Source organism: Antedon bifida, chromosome 8 (genome assembly GCF_963402885.1).
Source record: "Antedon bifida chromosome 8, ecAntBifi1.1, whole genome shotgun sequence".
Taxonomy (NCBI): Eukaryota; Metazoa; Echinodermata; class Crinoidea; order Comatulida; family Antedonidae; genus Antedon; species Antedon bifida.
Genome location: NC_136233.1, coordinates 7632165 through 7651399, shown reverse-complemented (window position 1 = coordinate 7651399; position 19235 = coordinate 7632165). Strand labels below are relative to the sequence as shown.

At 34.3% G+C, this 19235-nt stretch overlaps 2 protein-coding genes across 3 annotated transcripts in view; one reads left to right on the top strand and one right to left on the bottom strand.

The window, feature by feature from the left end:
• The window catches only part of LOC144849541 (putative 2-ketogluconate reductase), a 55439-nt gene extending 37092 nt beyond the window's left edge, over positions 1–18347 (top strand). Inside the window, exons 1-6 of one of the 2 annotated variants that reach the window (XM_078706483.1) lie at positions 7210–7307; positions 12281–12437; positions 14234–14455; positions 14790–14970; positions 17660–17838; positions 17939–18347. In XM_078706483.1, the coding sequence (XP_078562609.1) occupies positions 12293–12437; positions 14234–14455; positions 14790–14970; positions 17660–17838; positions 17939–18183 (972 nt within the window). In that variant the 5' untranslated portion in view covers positions 7210–7307; positions 12281–12292 and the 3' untranslated portion in view covers positions 18184–18347. Of the gene's footprint in view, positions 1–7209; positions 7308–12280; positions 12438–14233; positions 14456–14789; positions 14971–17659; positions 17839–17938 lie in introns of those variants that run through there. The other variant, XM_078706482.1, reaches the window with a different exon arrangement.
• Positions 1856–3029, bottom strand: LOC144850164 (uncharacterized). The gene has a single exon (XM_078707387.1). It carries the CDS (start codon positions 2887–2889, stop codon positions 2074–2076), a length of 816 nt encoding a protein of 271 aa, XP_078563513.1. The 5' UTR covers positions 2890–3029; the 3' UTR covers positions 1856–2073.
• Positions 18348–19235: the final 888 nt, after the last annotated feature.

Sequence of the window (19235 nt, the reverse complement as noted above, 5' to 3'; positions counted from 1 at the left end):
GGTCATATACGACCCTTTCAAATACCTTAGATATACATGGTAATATCGATATCGGTCTATAATTTTCTATGTTCTCCCTTGCTCCTTTTTTATACACAGGAATTGTTTTAGCAATTTTTAGTTGACAAGGAAATACACCCGATTGAAGGGATACATTGATTATATGAGATAACGGTTTAGCCAGTATATCTGAGTTATTTTTTATATAAATGGTACCAATGTCATCACAACCACTTGACTTATTTACATTTAAGTCATTAATGTATTTAATGATATCGGACTCAGTTACAGCTCTAAAAAACATTGAATTCAAAATGTCATGTTGTATTTTATATTCGGTGTTACTATTACGGTTATCATCACCTGTCATTTGGTCACCTATATTTATAAAGTATGTGTTAAACGCATTGGCTATGGTTGTTGGGTCATTAAGTTGATGGGAGTTGATTTTCATTTTTTGAGGCATGTCTTGATGTTTCTTCCTACCTAATAATGAGTTTATGACACCCCATGTTTTCTTTATATTACTCTTGTACTTTTCAAATTCATTTTTGTAATAAGTAGTTTTTCTTTCTCTTATTATTGATGTTAACTTATTTTTATATTTCTTATATTTAGATTTATTTATATCTGTTGGTTTCTGTTTATATTTGATGTATAATTTATTTTTGGTACAAAGAGATTTTTGAATTCCATATGTTATCCACGGGGATTTAATTGTATCTACTTTTAACCTAACTCTTTTTAGTGGGAAATGCTTATCTATCATTGTTTTTAAAGCATCTGAGAAACGTTCATATGATTCATTCGCATTTTCAATGCTAGTTACATATTGCCAATCATAGTCCTGTAATTCAAGTCTAAATTGCCGTTTTTGTTGATCAGTATAGCTTCTTTTTATTATAAATTTTTCTGATCGTGGTAATGAATAATTTTCTGAATCATCCATGCAGAAAACTGCAAAGTGGTCAGATATGTCGTTAACTAATATCCCTGTGTTAATATTTTGGAATTCCTGATAATTTGTATAAATATTGTCAATTACTGTTGCGGTATCTTTTGTGATTCGAGTGGGTTTATTGACTAGTGGAATGAATGATTCTGTTAGCATGTTGTCTACGTGAGTTTGAACATTATTGTCACAGTTATATTTTTGTAGATCTAGGTTAAAGTCACCCATTAGGTATGCCTTTTTATTTTCATTGTTTATCATGTGCATTAATTCACTAAGTTGATTATTAAATGTTGGAATATGGGCTTTAGGGGGCCTGTAGATTATTCCACATATAATTGATTTATCATTATTTTTTAATTCAATTATAATGCACTCTCCCTCGTTTATCATAGCAGACAAGTCATTTCTTATTTGATATGATATATTTGAGTGTATGTACAATGCTACACACCCCCCTGTCTGGGTTTCTCTGTTTTTAAAGATGGGTGTATAGTTTGGAAGTGTATATAAACCAAGGTGATGTTTGCTTGAAAGCCAAGTTTCAGTAAGTCCTATTACATTAAATTCAAAATCGAGAGAGGATACATAATTTTTAAATTCTTCAAATTTGTTAACAATACTTCTACAATTTAATGCAAACATAGAAAAACTATTAGTTGACGTTTGACTGAACGTGGATTTAAATGTATCAATACTAAAGTAATAGTTTTCCTTATAGTTAAATGCGGTTGTATTTTCGTCTTCATAATTAAAATTATCAATATTTAGAATTGAAAACATATGATTTCGTTAATATAAATAAATATCAGTTAATTATAGGGCCTAATGACAAAAGAAATATTTGATAATAAATATAACCTTATTTGCTATATCTGTACATTAGCTACCCGTCATAAAGTATTTTATTTTACCGTGACCCCTTATTAATGAATGTAGTAATACAAATTTATATACAATTTTATAAACAACCCCAACTTATATGAATGCACTGTATGTAACAGTTCACAGCAATGTGGGGCTGTGTATAATAACATGACATGGATAGTATTTTGTCCAAATTACATAAATACCATCTCATGTTAAATAAGTGTGTTTCTTACTAACAGAGTTTGGTCTGGTCACTTTGTAGGTTCACGGTATAGTCTCCCATCTATATATAATGATCCATTTCTAAATACAGGATGTCTTCCTTCATTGTATGCTTTCAACATTATGTCTCGGTACTCACGTTTCTTCTTGGCATCTGCTGCTGTAAGGTCCTCCATGGCATAAAAATCTTTATTTTTCAGTGACTTCACCTTCTTAAGAACCTCGTTTCGTTCTGGCCTATAGATAAATTTAGCAATTATTTGCCTAGGTTTTTGGTCTCCTCTGGTCTGTTTACCGGTTCTATGGGCGTTTTCAATGTTAATATCCTTCAAGTGTAGTTTATCGCTTATAAGTGTATTTAGTTTATCTAGTGTATTTTCGTTCTCTTCTTCATTTATTCCTCCAAATCGTAAATTAAATCCTCTTGAATATCTTTCCATTCTATGAATATCCCCTTCTAGGTTACTAATTTGCTTATTTTTCTCCTTCAGTTCTGTTTCTATGTTGTCAATACGTGTATTTAATCTACTTACACTCGCTTGATTTTCCGTAGTGGATGTTGTGTAATATTCCAATGACTGGTCCATAATACGTTGTGTTTCTTCCACTTTTGTTATTCTTTCTATTAGTACTTGTTGATTGGATTTGATCGACGATATTCCATCTTCGATTCTTTTATTAATATCAACAAACATCTCTTTTAGATCTTTTCGCAGGGCCTTAATTTCAGAAGATGACGTGTCAGTCCTCAAGTCGGTAGTCGCGGGAACTTTAAGCTGACGTGGCATAGGCGTTGCCTCAGTAGTTTCAGATATTTGTTTAGATTTCGCTCTAGTAGCACTCATTTTTTACAATCGACTTCTTATTTTACTTTTATTTGATTGTAGAAGCTGTTTAAAACTTACGTTCAGTTTATTTCATCCTTTAACTTACTTTTGGGAGTTCGATAAGATTTAGCTTTGACGGAGCTCAGTAACTGTACGTCTTCATTTACATGGCGCCCTCTCTTACATGGCGCCATACGAACACGTTGAATAAGACAATTCGTGCGTGTTTTTTATGAAAAAGCTTAAAAAATTGTCAAAATTATGTCTTTTTTTAAACAGTCATAGTTTCTAAAGTAAACCGTTAACCGTTTATTTTTATTACAAAATCTAGAATTTGATGAGTTGTAGATATCGGATCATGCATTGATAAGGCTAAAAAAACATTGTGACGTCATCGTATGGCCACACGAATGTAAAATATAGGATTTTTGTCTCTTTCGTTATTGCTCATCACATTCAATGGAGCGCATCACGCTTATCTGTATTCCTTTTTCTCCTGCATTTATATATTGTGTAGGTCAATCAACTTTCTTTAGCATGAGATAAAAATATTTTAATTTTTATGACGTCATCATGCCTAAAAATTTTAATTACGTGGGTCATTAATTTCATCTTTACAGTACATTTTAATCTGTAATAGCTCGTAATAATAAAATGTGATAATCACGATTAAAACGTTTTCTGGAAGCTATTGAATTGTAGATACGAATTCATGTAAACATTTTGCCAATCGGATGTTGTGACGTCATCATATGGCCAGTTGAATAAAAAAAGTCGTATTTTCATATTTTGCGTAATAGTTCATCATATTTAAAAGGGTGCGCATCTATATTTTACGTATTCAAATTTCTTCTACACGTTAATATGTTGTTCCTGAGATAATTTCCTTCTGAAATTGCTATCTAAGTGTTTCATTTTGATACCGTCGCCGTAATTTCACCTATTTTACACTGTATGTAATATGTATACAGATTATACTGTTTGCATGTATATACTATATGACACAAAATTGACAGAATTCAGCACTAACAGCATATCATATTCTTCAGTTCTTGTCATAATGCCATAATCTTTATCTGTGTGGAATATTTCAACGTATGACGTGCACGTGGCGTTTGTCGTGGTGCGGATAACTAACTCGTCAAAGTGACGAGTTTCATGTCTAGTTATTCTTCTTTCTTTCCCGGATTTTTGTGCGTCGCATATCCCCTGTTGCTTGTGAATATATCTTTTGTATAACTTTGTCATTATATGGACATTTACCTGAAGTTGTGCACCTCCATATTTTTAATGACGTTAGAGTCGCGCAGCGTAAGTTACGCGCAATTTTATGAATTTCAATGATTGGTCATAGATTATAAACCAAAAGTCATTTTGTATTGACACTTGGTAAAAATTTAAGTCATATCAAGGGCAAACTTTCTATGGATTAAAAATGACATGTTTCACAAGAAGTTACGCGCGCACGCGCATTTAAAATTTCAAAATGCGCAAAATTAATTTCTAATCAACTTTCTACGCTGATCATGACATTTTGAGCATGTCAAAAATTCCCACGCGCGCGAAAAAATTTACGCGTAAGGTGCGCACGGAGCATGAAAATCATGTGTTTTTTTCTTGAATTATGATTTTACAGCCTTTCTTAGTCATTTTAAAAAAGATTTACATCATTTCAAATTAAAATGACGTCATACGAACATGTTGATTTAGACCATTTGCGCGCGTTTTTGTTTAAAAAGTTACAAAATATTGTCAAAATAATGCCTATTTTGAATCTATTATAGCTCTTCAGGATCGAAGGTGACCCCCAATTTTTTTAACTTATTATGCAAGAAGATAAATTGTAGAAATGATTTCATGCAGAATTTTCACCTCTCGGATGTTATGACGTCATCGTATGGCCACACGCATGTAAAATATAGGATTTTTGTCTCTTTCGTTATTGCTCATCACATTCAACAGAGCGCATCTCGCTTATACGTATTCCATTTCCCCCGAGATTTTATTATTGTCTACGTCAATCAACTATCTTTCGCATGAGTTAAAAATATTTTAATTTTTATGACGTCATCATGTCTAAAAATGTAAATAACGTAGGGCACTTATTTTTATCATTACAGTAAATTTTAATCTGTTATAGCTCGTCAGAATAAAAAGTGATAATCATGATTAAAACGTTTTCTGGAAGCTATTGGATTTTAGTTACGAATTCATGTGAATATTTTGCCAATTAGATGTTGTGACGTCATCATATGGCCAGTTTAATTCAAAAAGTCATATTTTCATCTCTTGCGTAAAAGTTCATTGCATTTAAACGAGAGCGCATCTCACTTTTACGTGCCCAAAATTCTTCAAATTTGTATTAATGTAATTATTTAGATAATCAGCTTCTAAAATAGTTATGTTTATATGTCAATTTGATGACATCATCGTGTTAATAATTGGATTTAAAAGATGGGTCTCGTAATTTCGTCTATGCTACACTGTATAACATATACAGTGTATTCTGTAAATACTGTAATATGCTGTATGCTACAAAATAGGTACAATTCAGCACTGTAAACATATTTATTTCATGTCATAGGATGGCATAGTAATTGTCGAGGTTCATAGTTTAAAGTATCTGCATGTTGCATTTGCGCGGATAACCCGAACTCGTCAAAGTGACGAGTTCAAATCTAGTTTTTCTGTATTATTCTTGGATCCTTCCTTCCTTTTTGTGAGTCGCGTTTCTCTAAAATGTGTAAACATAACATTTCATAACTTTGACAACATATGGGCATTTACGTGAAGTTGTGCACCTCCTATTTTTGAATGACGTCATAGTTGCGCAACGTGACTTACGCGCAATTTTATGAATTTCAATGATTGATTATAGATTAAAAACCAAAAGTCATTTAGTATTGACACTTTGACAAAATTTAAGTCATATCAGGGGCAAACTTTCTACGGATTAAAAATGGCATGTTTCACAAGAAGTTACGCGCGCACGCGCATTTAAAATTTCAAAATGCGCAAAATTAATTTCTAATCAACTTTTTATGCGTTTCTTGTCATTTTGAGCATGTCAAAAATTCCCACGGGCGCGCAATTTTTTACGCACGCGGTGCGCACGTAGCGTTAAAAACATATTTTTTTCTCTTGAATTATATTTTTCAAGTCTTTCCTAGTAATTTTGAAAACAATTTAGACCTTTTCCAGTTTAAATAACGCCATACGAACACGTTGAATTAGACAATTCGTGCGCGTTTTTTATGAAAAAGCTTAAAAAATCGTCAAAATTATGTCTTTTTTTAAACAGTCATAGTTTCTAAAGTAAACCGTGAACCGTTTATTTTTATTACAAAATCTAGAAGTTGATGAGTTGTAGATATCGGATCATGCATCGATAAGGCTAAAAAAACATTGTGACGTCATCGTATGGCCACACGAACGTAAAATTTAGGATTTTTGTCTCTTTCGTTATTGCTCATCACATTCAATGGAGCGCATCACGCTTATCTGTATTCCTTTTTCGCCTAAATTTATATATTGTGTAGGTCAATCAACTTTCTTTAGCATGAGATAAAAATATTTTAATTTTTATGACGTCATCGTGCCTAAAAATTTTAATTACGTGGGTCATTAATTTCATCTTTACAGTAAATTTTAATCTGTAATAGCTCGTAAGAATAAAATGTGATAATCACGATTAAAACGTTTTCTGGAAGCTATTGGATTGTAGATACGAATTCATGTAAACATTTTGCCAATCGGATGTTGTGACGTCATCATATGGCCAGTTGAATAAAAAAAGTCGTATTTTCATATTTTGCGTAATAGTTCATCACATTTAAAAGGGTGCGCATCTATATTTTACGTATTCAAATTTCTTCTACACGTTAATATGTTGTTCCTGAGATAATTTCCTCCAGAAATTGCTATTTAAGTGTTTCATTTTGATACCGTCGCCATGTTAAAAATTGGAATAAATGGCGGGTCCCGTAATTTCACCTATTCTACACTGTATGTAATATGTATACAGATTATACTCTTTGCATGTATATACTATATGACACAAATTGACAGAATTCAGCACTAACAGCATATCATATTCTTCAGTTCTTGTCATAATGCCATAATCTTTATCTGTGTGCAATATTCCAACGTATGACGTGCACGTGGCGTTTGTCGTGGTGCGGATAACTAACTCGTCAAAGTGACGAGTTTCATGTCTAGTTATTATTATATTATTAAGAAAACGTATAATATACTGTAGTATTTCAAACAAGCTACCCTCTGATTAATAATGGAACGATCCATTTGATAATCTGGTATTATTCTGATAAATAAAACAACATACAACGTGACGTGATGATGATGCGCGTTGTACAGATCGACGCGACTAGCTAGGGGTTTCCCCTGATCGTATGTAAAGCTGAGCTGTTAATTTGTCGGTAAGTAGGCCTAGACGGTTATTTTAAATATAATAATAATATATATAACGCAAACTAGACAGACGTTTGTTATAACAGGAAGGTTAATTAATTAACTTAGCCTGGGATTTTCTTTTAGGGCTAGGTAGGCCTAGGCCTAGCTAGGCCTATAGAATAATCACTGTGTAGTAGTGCCTTGCGATTAACTAGTGGTTACGTCATCTATATGTCACATCCAATCGCCTGGCCTACGCGCACTCAACACCCCACACCCCCCCCCCCCCCCCCTCCCTCGAATCCGGCTCTGGGACTGGCCAATGGCGAAATACGTCATGACTAGCCCCAGGGGTTGAGGAACAGAACAAGACAGAAAGTAAATTATTAATATTACATAATCATCCACGACGAGTACTACAACTCTGACAGCTCAGGTGAGTACATGATGAATGTGTAGATAAATACCAAACGAAGAGACTGGAATACTGTAGGTGGGATAATATATAGATAGTCTCTTTAATGCAACGAGGATGGGATCGAATTTGGCGCTCACATCACTATTGAAGGATTTACCTTCTCAACAGTCGCTGGACTGCAGCAGCACTCTGCGGCTGGCCGCCCGAAAACAGCAAGGGAGCCGAAGTCTGATGACAGGCGATGCTTACCAGTCCGACGCCTGGCCAAATGTGAGAGGCATTCTGCCCAGCGGGGGACAAGGGAAGCAGCGGTCCGGATGTTGAAGGTCTTTCTGGACAGGCTGACCTTAGACGAGGAGTTGGGCAGTAAAGAAAAAAAAAACCCAAAAAACCCCAAAAAATTGAAATTCATTTCGTCAACAGGATTGTTTTATTATTCCCGGCACACCGGGAAAAAAAAATCGATTGGGTACACACCCCTCCTTGGTTTACTTGCGTATCAAATTTTCAGCCATAACTCAGTTAATTCTTATGGTTTACAGTGTATCCTTTTGGACTTGGATAGTTTTTAACCCCAGGACAACTACCTGTCCTCAATTCACCGCATGTCAAAAAATTGGCGAAGAGCAAATCCTCTTCCCACCCTAAAATTTGAGGTCCAACATGTCCTCTAACAATGTAGTTGGGACCGTAAATTTTACTGGTGTGTGCTAAATTTTTGCCATTCCCCATAGGCTTGTGCCTCCTTTTTCTTTCAAATCTGTGATTCTTTACCCCTAGAACAGTGTTTCCCAGATTTTCTTTCGGAGGGCCGACAGGTGCCAGTGCTTCCCAGGGAACACGGTGCCTGGCTGCAACGCGGTGGATACCCTATGCCACTTGGCTTGTAGGGAATTGTTTTTCTTATTTCTTTCTGAACTATTGCATCACTTGTTCATATGTTTTTACCCATTGTTCGTTTGTTATGGCATATTTTTTGATTCAGGACTCTTTAGTTTCCTTTTGGCACTCAAATTTTCAAATTGTTGGGGTTCATTCCTCACCACCTTGACGTTCTGGTGTTTGATTTTTTTTATCCTGTTCTTGTTGGGGCAGTGTTGTGTTTATATGTTTAAAGAGAGAAAAAAAAAAAGAGGAAGGAGTGGAAGTGGAATTTGAAAGATTTCGATCCAAGTCGGCCCTAAACCGTCTCGGCCAAAGTCAAGTCGGCCACAAGTCAAGTCGGCCCCAAGTCAACTCGGCCTCAAGTCAACTCGGCCTCACGTCAACTCGGCCTCACGTCAACTCGGCCTCACGTCAACTCGGCCTCACGTCAACTCGGCCAAAAAATAATCGGTCAACTCGGCCCGTTAAAGTATGGAACGCAAAAAGTGCAAATGAAGGGGATTGATAAAATAATATTTCTTCACAATTTTTTAACTATGAATAATTCTGACTTTTAATGAATATTATTATTTAGACAATAATATATTTAGCAAAAAAAATAGGAATGATTTCACAAACTTTCCTTTATTTACGTTAAAAATTTCGTAGCTGAGCCTCCCTGCGCGTTTGGCAGCTTTTTCGATATCTACAACTGGTACGTGTTTTCGCTGACCGGGGGATTCCCCTTTTTTAAAAACGCAAATCATGGACAAAAACGATGTAGGCCTGTAACAGTACGATCATTTTTTCTATGGCCAAATGGTAGGACGTAGGCCTCCGTCTTCGATTTACTAAAATGCGGTACCTGCACATGTTTTTTGTAACACACGGGTACTTCTATTCATATCGGCAATGAGTTAATTTTTTTTATATATTATTTAATTATATTATATTTTTTATTTCTTCATTTTTTTTAAAGCGTGGATAGTAAGAATCATAATAATATTAAGCACTTTTTGCGTTCCATACTTTATTGTGGCCGAGTTGACCAATTAGTTTTTGGCCGAGTTGACGTGAGGCAGAGTTGACTTGAGGCCGAGTTGACTTGAGGCCGAGTTGACTTGGGGCCGACTTGACGTGGGGCCGACTTGACTTTGGCCGAGACGGTTTGGGGCCGACTTGACCTGCACCCATTTGAAACACAAACTGAACCTTTTAGTATTATACTTTGAAAGAAACTTTTGGATGCCGGAAGAACATTTTACAGGATTGCCAGACACTGAAAGAAATATAACATTAACTCTATTTAACTCCACCAATGTGGTATTGGATAGGACGAACCAAAATTGGACTATAATGTAAATTGGACATTGGACTAACTTGTACCTGCCCTCTCAGAAGAGACCAGTCCAAGGATAGTCAGGGAGGCAGAAACAACAAAAATAAAACAGGGAGGATTGTAGTGCCTGGTGATTGGTTAGTACTGTAGTTACGTCATCTCTACATTACAGCCAATCACCTGGCCTACGCGCACTCAACCTCCGAATCCGGCCCTGGGACTGGCTAATGTCGAAATACGTCATGTCCAGCCCCAGGGGTTGAGGAGCAAGGAAGAGGAATCGCTTTCTCGAAACGAAGACACAGAACAAGACAGAAGTAAATTATTAATACATATTCATCTACGAGTACTACAACCCTGACACTGACAGCTCAGGTGAGTACACGATGAATGTGTAGATAAATACCGAAGAGACTGGAATAGTAGGTGAAATAATATATAGATAATCTCTTTAATATATGCATAGAGCAGCGGTCAGTCTAATTACCGAAAACAACAGAAAACAACCATAAACAACCGAAAAACAAACCGAAAAAAAGAAATCTAAATACCGAAAACAAACTTTTTTAATGTCGCCCTCTACTCATGGGTGTTTCTAAAGCTAAGACCATGACAGAGAGAAGACCATTTTGACGCACTTTGACCATGTTGTTTGTGATATTTTGAGTGGTAAAGTGACGGACATTGACACACCATCGTTCATTGATGTGACGTACCTTCTAGGTTTGTTGTAAATGACGCATAATGATTCACAATATAATCTATTCATTAAAATCACTGTAGTCGAGTTATAAAATATCATTTTATCCTTAATCACTTCAAAACGCGCGCATAAGCAGTTATAGGTAAAATCATGCTTTGTTTTTGAAAATCGCAAAAGGCTAAAAACGAAATGTGTTTATAGATTTAGTAAATAAAGTAAATGTACGGTGTATATCATTGAATTTGTACGATTTTGAGTTGAATTTTGTGCTTTAGAAAACCATCAATAGAGGGTGACATTAAAACAAAATATTATACAAATTTGTTTTCGGTATTTAGATTTTTCAATAAGTTTGGATATGCTGGTTTATATGGGCTAAATCAAATTTAGTGTTATACTTATCATACTAATAGTAAAATTAATGTGTTTGAATAAATTGTTTTCTTGTAATAATAATATATAATAATAATATTAAAACATATATGCCTAATCTATATATAAATTTACGTAAGGGCAAAATTTGGTAAATCGTGCATAACTTCTACAATGTTTACTTGATGGTATTGTAAAGTTGGTACAGGTACATACTTTCGGTACTGATATTAACCATCTAATGTAACCCTGTATACTAATTAAGTTTAGTAGATAATTAGTTATTGATGATTAAAATGAATTTAGGTTCAATGATTTGCCCCGAATAGGAGTGTTTTTCAAATGTGGTATACACTGTATGGATTTTTGTAATTGCTGAAAACAACTCGAGTATAGCATCATAATGTTGAAGACAACTAAAAGTCATGAAAAAATTCTATTTTGATAGATTTAATATACGTTTATACAAATGTATTGCTTGTCGACGAATAGAACAATCCATTCTCTCTTCCAAGTGTCAATTCCCTCAGGTGTAATAAATTAATCAATCTATTCAATTAGCGATTTTTAAGTTCACAGCGCTGTTGACTGGGCTGTAACGGCAAGTGGTTTTATCTTCGAAAAATGTTTTCATCTGGTTTTATATTCACTACCTGTATACAGAGAGACCCGGGTTCAATTCCCGACAACTCCCAGTTCACTCAGCTATAAATGAGTACCTGGTTGAAAATGCTAGGGAGAAAAAGGCGGCGTAGAAAGGAACAGGCCATCCTACCACATAATGCCGAGGCTTAGTACAATGAGCTCCTAACAGCTCATTCCCCTACGTTCAGAATGAACACAGGACTCACCTTTACCTTTACCTGTATATAATTTTTTACATTAAACCATTCATGAATACGTACATGTGCAACGTTTCATTACCAAATGAAGATTTGTTAAAAACAAGTCAAAACGTCGCACACAGAGGTTACAAGATTGTTTTGAGATATTGAAATCTATCTCACAAACAATAATCAGGGCAAAACAGTTAACAAACTTTCCATAAAAAATATCTATTCATAAAGTCATCATCCAAGCATTGATTGTGTGTTGTCCTTGTCATCACTATACAGACCTGTCAACTCTTACGCATTCCCTGTAAGTTTTACCCAAAACTTAGCTTAATTATCCTAAAAATTATTGGGTTTTTTCTATTTTTGTAATGAATTTTACTATTTTTTTTCTATTTCAACTACTGTAGTTCAATCAGAAATTACATGTAAGTAAAAAATTGTTAACAATTTTTGTATTTCTTGTTTAGAAACAATCAATCATGTCTACAGAATTAGGCCAAACAATTCTATGTGAATCAAAGTTGAAGAAGCTGTTTGACTTAGTGGAAATGCTAAAATGCTTTCAAGTGGTTTGGTTAGATGAGTATTTACAGAGGAAAGATAGGTTTTCAAAAGAAATTGAAGGTCTGTATTTGTGTTTACATATAATAAATAAGTAATTGAAACTAGAGAAAACTAAAGGAAGGAAACTAATGATTTTTTTCAAAACACAAGCACTCCTACTACTAGCTTCACGTTGTCTAGCTCGCTCCTCATGTGAATGCTTATGTCATCACTCTCCAAAAATACACAATTTTCCATTTCAGTTAATTACCGCCCTGGTCTGTGTGTGCAAGTGTTAGCGTGGTATATTTACACCCCTGTACAGAGTGGAGTGTAACATCGTGAACTTTTTTCTTTTTTATCTGAGGTTAACAGACCACCAAAACACAGTACACTAACACATGCACTATCGAGGCATTTTCCGAGTACCACATTACCAAATTTTCATTTCGTTAAAAGTGTTTTTCGATCAAAGTTTATTATTAGTTCGTTGAAAAAGATCCGTACAGTATTTAGAAAGGATTTATTTACATTTACATTATGTAACATTTGTTATTAAATGTGATGGAAACAGTTGCTCTAGCCTAATAAACAGTGTGTAAGCATTATATATTTTTTCAAAAATGTTCTGAGGCTCCCCAAACCTACCCTGCTCGGTGCTACGCACCTCGTTTGCCACTGTCGTGGCCACCCCACCTCGTCAGATCCTAAATCAGATCCGCCACTGCATCATTTGTATGTTCTACTACATATCATTTCCAAAGTCATGATCTCAATTCATCCGATGCTGTTTGTAGAGCTTTCATTTGCAAATCTTCTAAAAACAAATTTGCGGCAATGGGACTGATTGGACTTCCTATTCCCACCTATCTGTCTGCTGGTATGTTATTTTTAAAGGACAACTTTAACAATAGTTTGACAACGTATTAGGGATGTACATATGGTCAGAACAATTGCAAGATTTCCAATTTTACCACACATGCTCGTTCACTGTCATGAATTGGCTGATGGATTGGTTGATCAGGTTATACAATTATTCATTGCCTAACACATAGGACAGTCTACCCACTGTTGTGGTATCTGTCACTTCAAATATGATATTACATGTTTATTAAATAAAAAAGAGTGTTTATTTAACCTACAGTAATATTCAAAGAATTTCGATAGATTATTTTCCTTGTGTTGGACATGCAGTCCTCAGTACATCATGACTCACTTCGGGTGGATTCGCGTTAATTCAACCAATCAAAGGGCGAGAATCCAAAATCATTCTACCGTGAGCCCTCATAAACTCTCTTTTCCCAAACGTTTTTTGGGTCCAGCAGCTTGGACCTATCAATTAGTCGATTTTACAAAATACCAAAAATGTCAACCATAGATAAGACTGTGACAGCTGGTATGACAGGTAAGTCTGTATCCATAGGAACACCTGTATGACTTGGTTATTCCTAGTGCTGCGGAGACAATTTTGTCTACTTACTGTATATTTTTTGTACAGCTCCGTTTACTGTGTATATTTCCCATGTTTTTTGTAATCACTAATGATTTTTACTAAAGGAAAACTTCCTTCATATTTAAGAGACCTTGCTTTTCTTGGAAAATCTTTGTCAAAACTATTTTCAAACCTAAATTCTCCTTTTTTTCATCATTCGTCTGCTGAAAATACATTGTGTCTGATTGGTCCAATTGAAGTCATGTGATGAAAATTGACATTAAATGAGTATTTGTCTAAAATGATAGGATACAGTAGAATGTGAAACTTTTGGCTAAAGTATTCTATAATATATTATTAGTTGACAATCAACAAAAGCTCAAAGGAAAACATTTTTCACCATAAATCCTAATAACCATTTTATATCAATTCATTTTTCTTTAAGGTTTTATTTGCACAAAGGCTGGTTTAATTGATGAGCAATTTTTGGATCATCTTCCCAATCTGAAGGTCGTGAGTATATGTTCAGCTGGATTTGAAGGACTAGATGTATCCATGCTTCATAGATTAAACATCCGAGTTTCCAATGTCCCTCACCTAGTTTCAGAATCAACGGCCGATCTAACATTTGCATTGATACTTGCAACTGCAAGGCAACTTCGAAAAAGTATGTAATCTTTTTATAAAAACTAATGATGATTATGTTGATTATTGAATATAGTAATAATGATGTATTACTTTTTGTACATTTATAATTCACTTAAAATTTCTTTTTTAAGCGTTATTTTTATATTATGTACTTAAAATTTCTGCCACTGAAAATTATCTGGTAAGTAAATTAACATAAGAAATTAACGTAAGATAATTTACAAAAAATATCAAGTGTTTTGCATCTCGTCAAACACTAATTGAAAGGCACAACAAATGGGCTTTTGCATGAGTGTCCATTTATGGGAGATGTGTCCTCTAATACAAGAAGTAAACATTTTGTTTATTGCTAGATATTCAGAGTTCTCAGCATCCTGATTTGGAAGTCAGAATGTCACCACAATTCACCTCATTAGGCACAGACGTGACAGGTGCTACCCTGGGCATTCTTGGAATGGGTAGCATAGGTTATTGTGTAGCTATGAGAGCAACTGGCTTCAGAATGAACACTTTTTACTACAACCGAAACAGAAGGTATTATATTTCACAGATACAGTAAAGCCTAAGGAGACACTTTCTTAATAGGGATAGAGATACAGTAATTGTAAAGCTGATGTATGCCATCCTATGACCTGAAGCATCGTTTATAGTGTTGAATTGTGTCTATATCATATAGATAACAGCTTTCATAATAAGTTAAAAACATGAAGCTAATATTAATAATAAAAGTTTGACATGCACATGTGTCATTTCATGAGAAAGATAATTACCGGAGAAATAACACAATCAAGATTCTCTCTGTTGAATGTGATGATGATCTATAATGAAAGTGAAAAATCCTACTCTTTAAATTCAGTTGGTGAAACAATCGTGTCAACCGTTTGTGGGGCTAATGTACATGAATTTGATGGCTTTCATAATTTAACTAAACAAGAAACATTTGAATCATGTACATTACCGTTGACCTGAAGTTTATGTGTATTGTGGCTTGGTTATGATGGCTTGGCTACCACTCCAAGGGTCTTGGGTTAGAGACCCTTCACATGTCAGGATTTTTTCTAAGGTACACAATTACAACTCCACTCCCAAAGACTTATAATTGAAATTGTGAATTCATAAAATGGCACCTTGATGAAATCATAGCTGCATGATCATGTTGAAAATTAAGTCACTTATGACCAGCTTTTATTTGTAAGTTGTTGTGAAAATTTGGAAATCAATGATAGCATTTTTTTTATATAATCAGTACACAAAATCTGTGGAGAAATAAACAAAGATTTATAATAGGTGGAAAAAATAAATATGCAAAATTGTTCATTACAGGTATGATTATTGTTATTCATCCAGGTAGTATTAAGTTTGGATAAATAATTAAATCTATTCAACTGGACTTACTTGTATAGTAGTAGCAACGTTTCACAACCTATCCAGGTTGTATCTTCAGATTCAAACTGAATGATGGATTTGTGGCTGGTGGTCTGTGACCCGTGACGTAGTCAAGGAGCTAACAGCGAGATTTTCTTAATTGCTGAATTGAATGTTCCAGATAAGTTGTGATGTAGCCCTCCCTCTCTGTTCAAGGAAGGTTCTTCACATTTAACGTACACTGCCTCTTTTAAACCATCTGGATTTTCTTTCTAATATGACAACATCCTCGTTGTTTGAAGAAAGTGAGTGTGAAGAAACTGCAGAATTTCTGCAACCAGATAAACTTGCACGTCGATATTGGTACATACCTTTAGCTAAGATTTGTTTTCTCCAATATATATTAAATCATCACAATCTTTTCTTACATTGTATGGCAACAACAATATTGTTTCAAATTCAGAAACTTCATTGATCTCTAATGGAGAACTAATTTTCTCAGAGTTCATAAAATTCGTTATAATAAAAAGTGCAATACAAAAATAAATATTCCATAATAAAAATATATATAAAACGTGAACACACGTCGTAAAAATAGTAAATAAACACACCATTTAATAACAGTCATACTTACAATTATCATTATTATCATCATTATTATTCTTCTATTTATTTCAAAATTATTATATTAATACGCTTCATCGTCGCTCTACTATTTTGTGCCATTGTAATTTAATATTGTTTTCAAGTCATTCTGTATCATTTTTGTCCGTATTTTCTTTGGTCTTCCAACTTTCTTGTTATGTTCCCCAAGAACTAATTTTGCAGGTGTATTATCTGCGAGTCGTTTTAGATGACCGTACCAGTTTAGCCTTCTTTTTGGGGGCTTGTGCTGTGAAATTTGTAATTTTCCCAAATACTGAAGTTTTCCACCCAAAAAAGGCATAATCTGTTGCAGCTCTTCAGAAATTAAATGTGACCTTGATGTTTATTAAACTAATTATGGAAGCTGTAGGTAAACATATTGACTTCTGTACTGTTACTGTGGATAACCTGAACTCAGACCTCCCAACTTGAATTGACAAAAAATATGGAGATTTTTTCGGTAAAAAATATATTATTACGACGCATTATGCGACGCGCGTTACACAACAAAGATATACAAAAATAAATTGTCTCTGTTTTTTAAAAGGCTACAATACAATATTTTATTTTCATCTTTCATCTTATGTACATTATTAACATAACACATTTAGTGCCTTTGAGCATTTAGCTCTGTAAGTTGTTTTTTGGTTGCTTTCTTTGCGTTAGTAAGCACATATCTTTTCGCAATCTCAGAGTCCGGGAACATAGCTGGAAAAAGTTCTTTTGCGTGCTGCGTAATGGCGAATGGAAGATTGTGTTCTACAATATACGATGTATAAAGCACCTTAACCTTTTCTGCTATTCTCTGTTTATATTGAACAACAAAGTCTGGCATTGGTTCACAGCTCTTGCAACTTTTCATGCTTCTTTGTCTGTAAAAAATATCAATTTCAATAACTAATTACAGATCTAGGCTAAATATTTTTTTAAATTTTTTTTTTTAGGCTAAATATTATATTTTTAAAAAAATAGATAAATCTGCCTGAACTTGTCATGGTGACAAGTATAGTTTTAATTATTTTATTATATGTCTTGAGGCACGTGGTCAAGGATTACCATAGTGAATTATCTTATTTCTTCAAAGCACCATGATATTCGACATTCTGTTTTGTCCCAAAAAAAGTTTATGTTGCATAAAACAAAATATAAAACAAACTTTTCTCAAAGCTTGCCAAACCATTAAGTGTTTTGAAAACTGTTTTCCTTCCTACAGGCCTAAATTAGATGAAGATCGTGTTAATGCTAAATATTGTCGCAGTTTAGATGAACTATTAAAGCTCTCTCAATTTCTTGTGGTCTCGGTCCCACTCACCCCAGAGACCGAAAATATGATTGGTCATAAAGAACTGGCTCTTATGAAGCCATCCTCCATACTCATCAATGTTTCAAGAGGTATGTATATTATGTTTAAAATAGACTCCAACTACAGCTATTTTTTGCTTTTGCTCCAATGAATAGCTACTGTAACTAAAAATGTTCTCTTTCTCGGTAGGGTGTGTTGTTGACACCAGTGCTTTAGTAGAAGCTTTAAATGATGGAAAAATTTCAGCTGCAGGTTTAGATGTCACTGAACCAGAACCTCTGCCATATGATCACCCTCTTGTGCATATGGATAATGTTATACTGTCTGGTCACTCTGGTGCAGCAACAGTGGAGGTTCGCAAAAAAATATTTAAACAATCATTAGAAAACTTGAAAGCTGGATTCACTTCTGGGCCAATGAACAATGAACTCTGAACTCTTCTTGATAATACTGTTTGTATTTGGAATCTTTATGTTCTTAAAGATTCAAGCCTAATCCTGATTTACATCTCTGTGTGGTGTTTTGGTCATCTTTGTTGAAAAAGAAAGTTCATAGGCAAATCAATAATATAAATAATAAATACCTTTCTTAGACATAATCATCACTTTACTACAAGATGGCTAACTCAGAAACACACGCACACACCTCCAGTAATTGAAAACATTGTACGTAAACGCAACATTAGTGATTCCGAAAACTTATGAAGATTATGAATATAACGTTGTGAAATTAGATCACACGTACTGCTTGAATTTTTCTCAAGAAGAAAAAATAATATTACTAGAACAAACAATAAATTTATTACAATCAAAAATAAAGATAGAAAGGAATAGAGTACGAAGAAAAGAAAGGAATCTTAAATCATTATCTAATCTACTTCAAGAGTTAAAAAAAACGAATAAAATAAATATTGAAGCAACATCCTTGAAAATGAATTTTCTTGTCGTTGGACTTGATTAAAAATGCAAAAAATCAAAACCTGGATAACCATGGAAAACGATACTCAGAGATCGCAAAAGAATTTGCAGTTACACTTCATTATTTGTCACCCAAGGCTTACAATTATGTAAGAAAAATTCTGCATCTTCCACATTCTGCTTCAATCAGGAATTGGTGTTGCTCATTGAATTGTCAACCTTTTTTAACAGAAGTTATCAATGAGCTTAAACTGAAAGTAGAAAATGGGGAAGTTTGCAGAGATGCCACAATAATAATAGATGGCATACACATAAGGAAACAAACCTTATAGGATCCCCAACAACAGCTATAGTTTATGAACTATGGAAATTCAAAAGTAGAGATATGAGAGGAGTTGGCAACAGAAGCTCTTGTATTTATGGTTTTGGGCTGAATGGCCGCATCTGGAAATCTGTGGTGGGATACTTTCTGTGCGATAAAATCAATGGTGTTTTCCTGGCACAGTTAGTAAGAACAGCTCTTGCACTACTATCTGATGAAGGGTTGACAACTTGGGGCGTAGTGTGGG

Coding starts and splice junctions, on each gene's coding strand:
- LOC144850164 (XM_078707387.1), bottom strand. CDS start 2,889: ATGAGTGCTACTAGAGCGAAATCTAAACAAATATCTGAAACTACTGAG.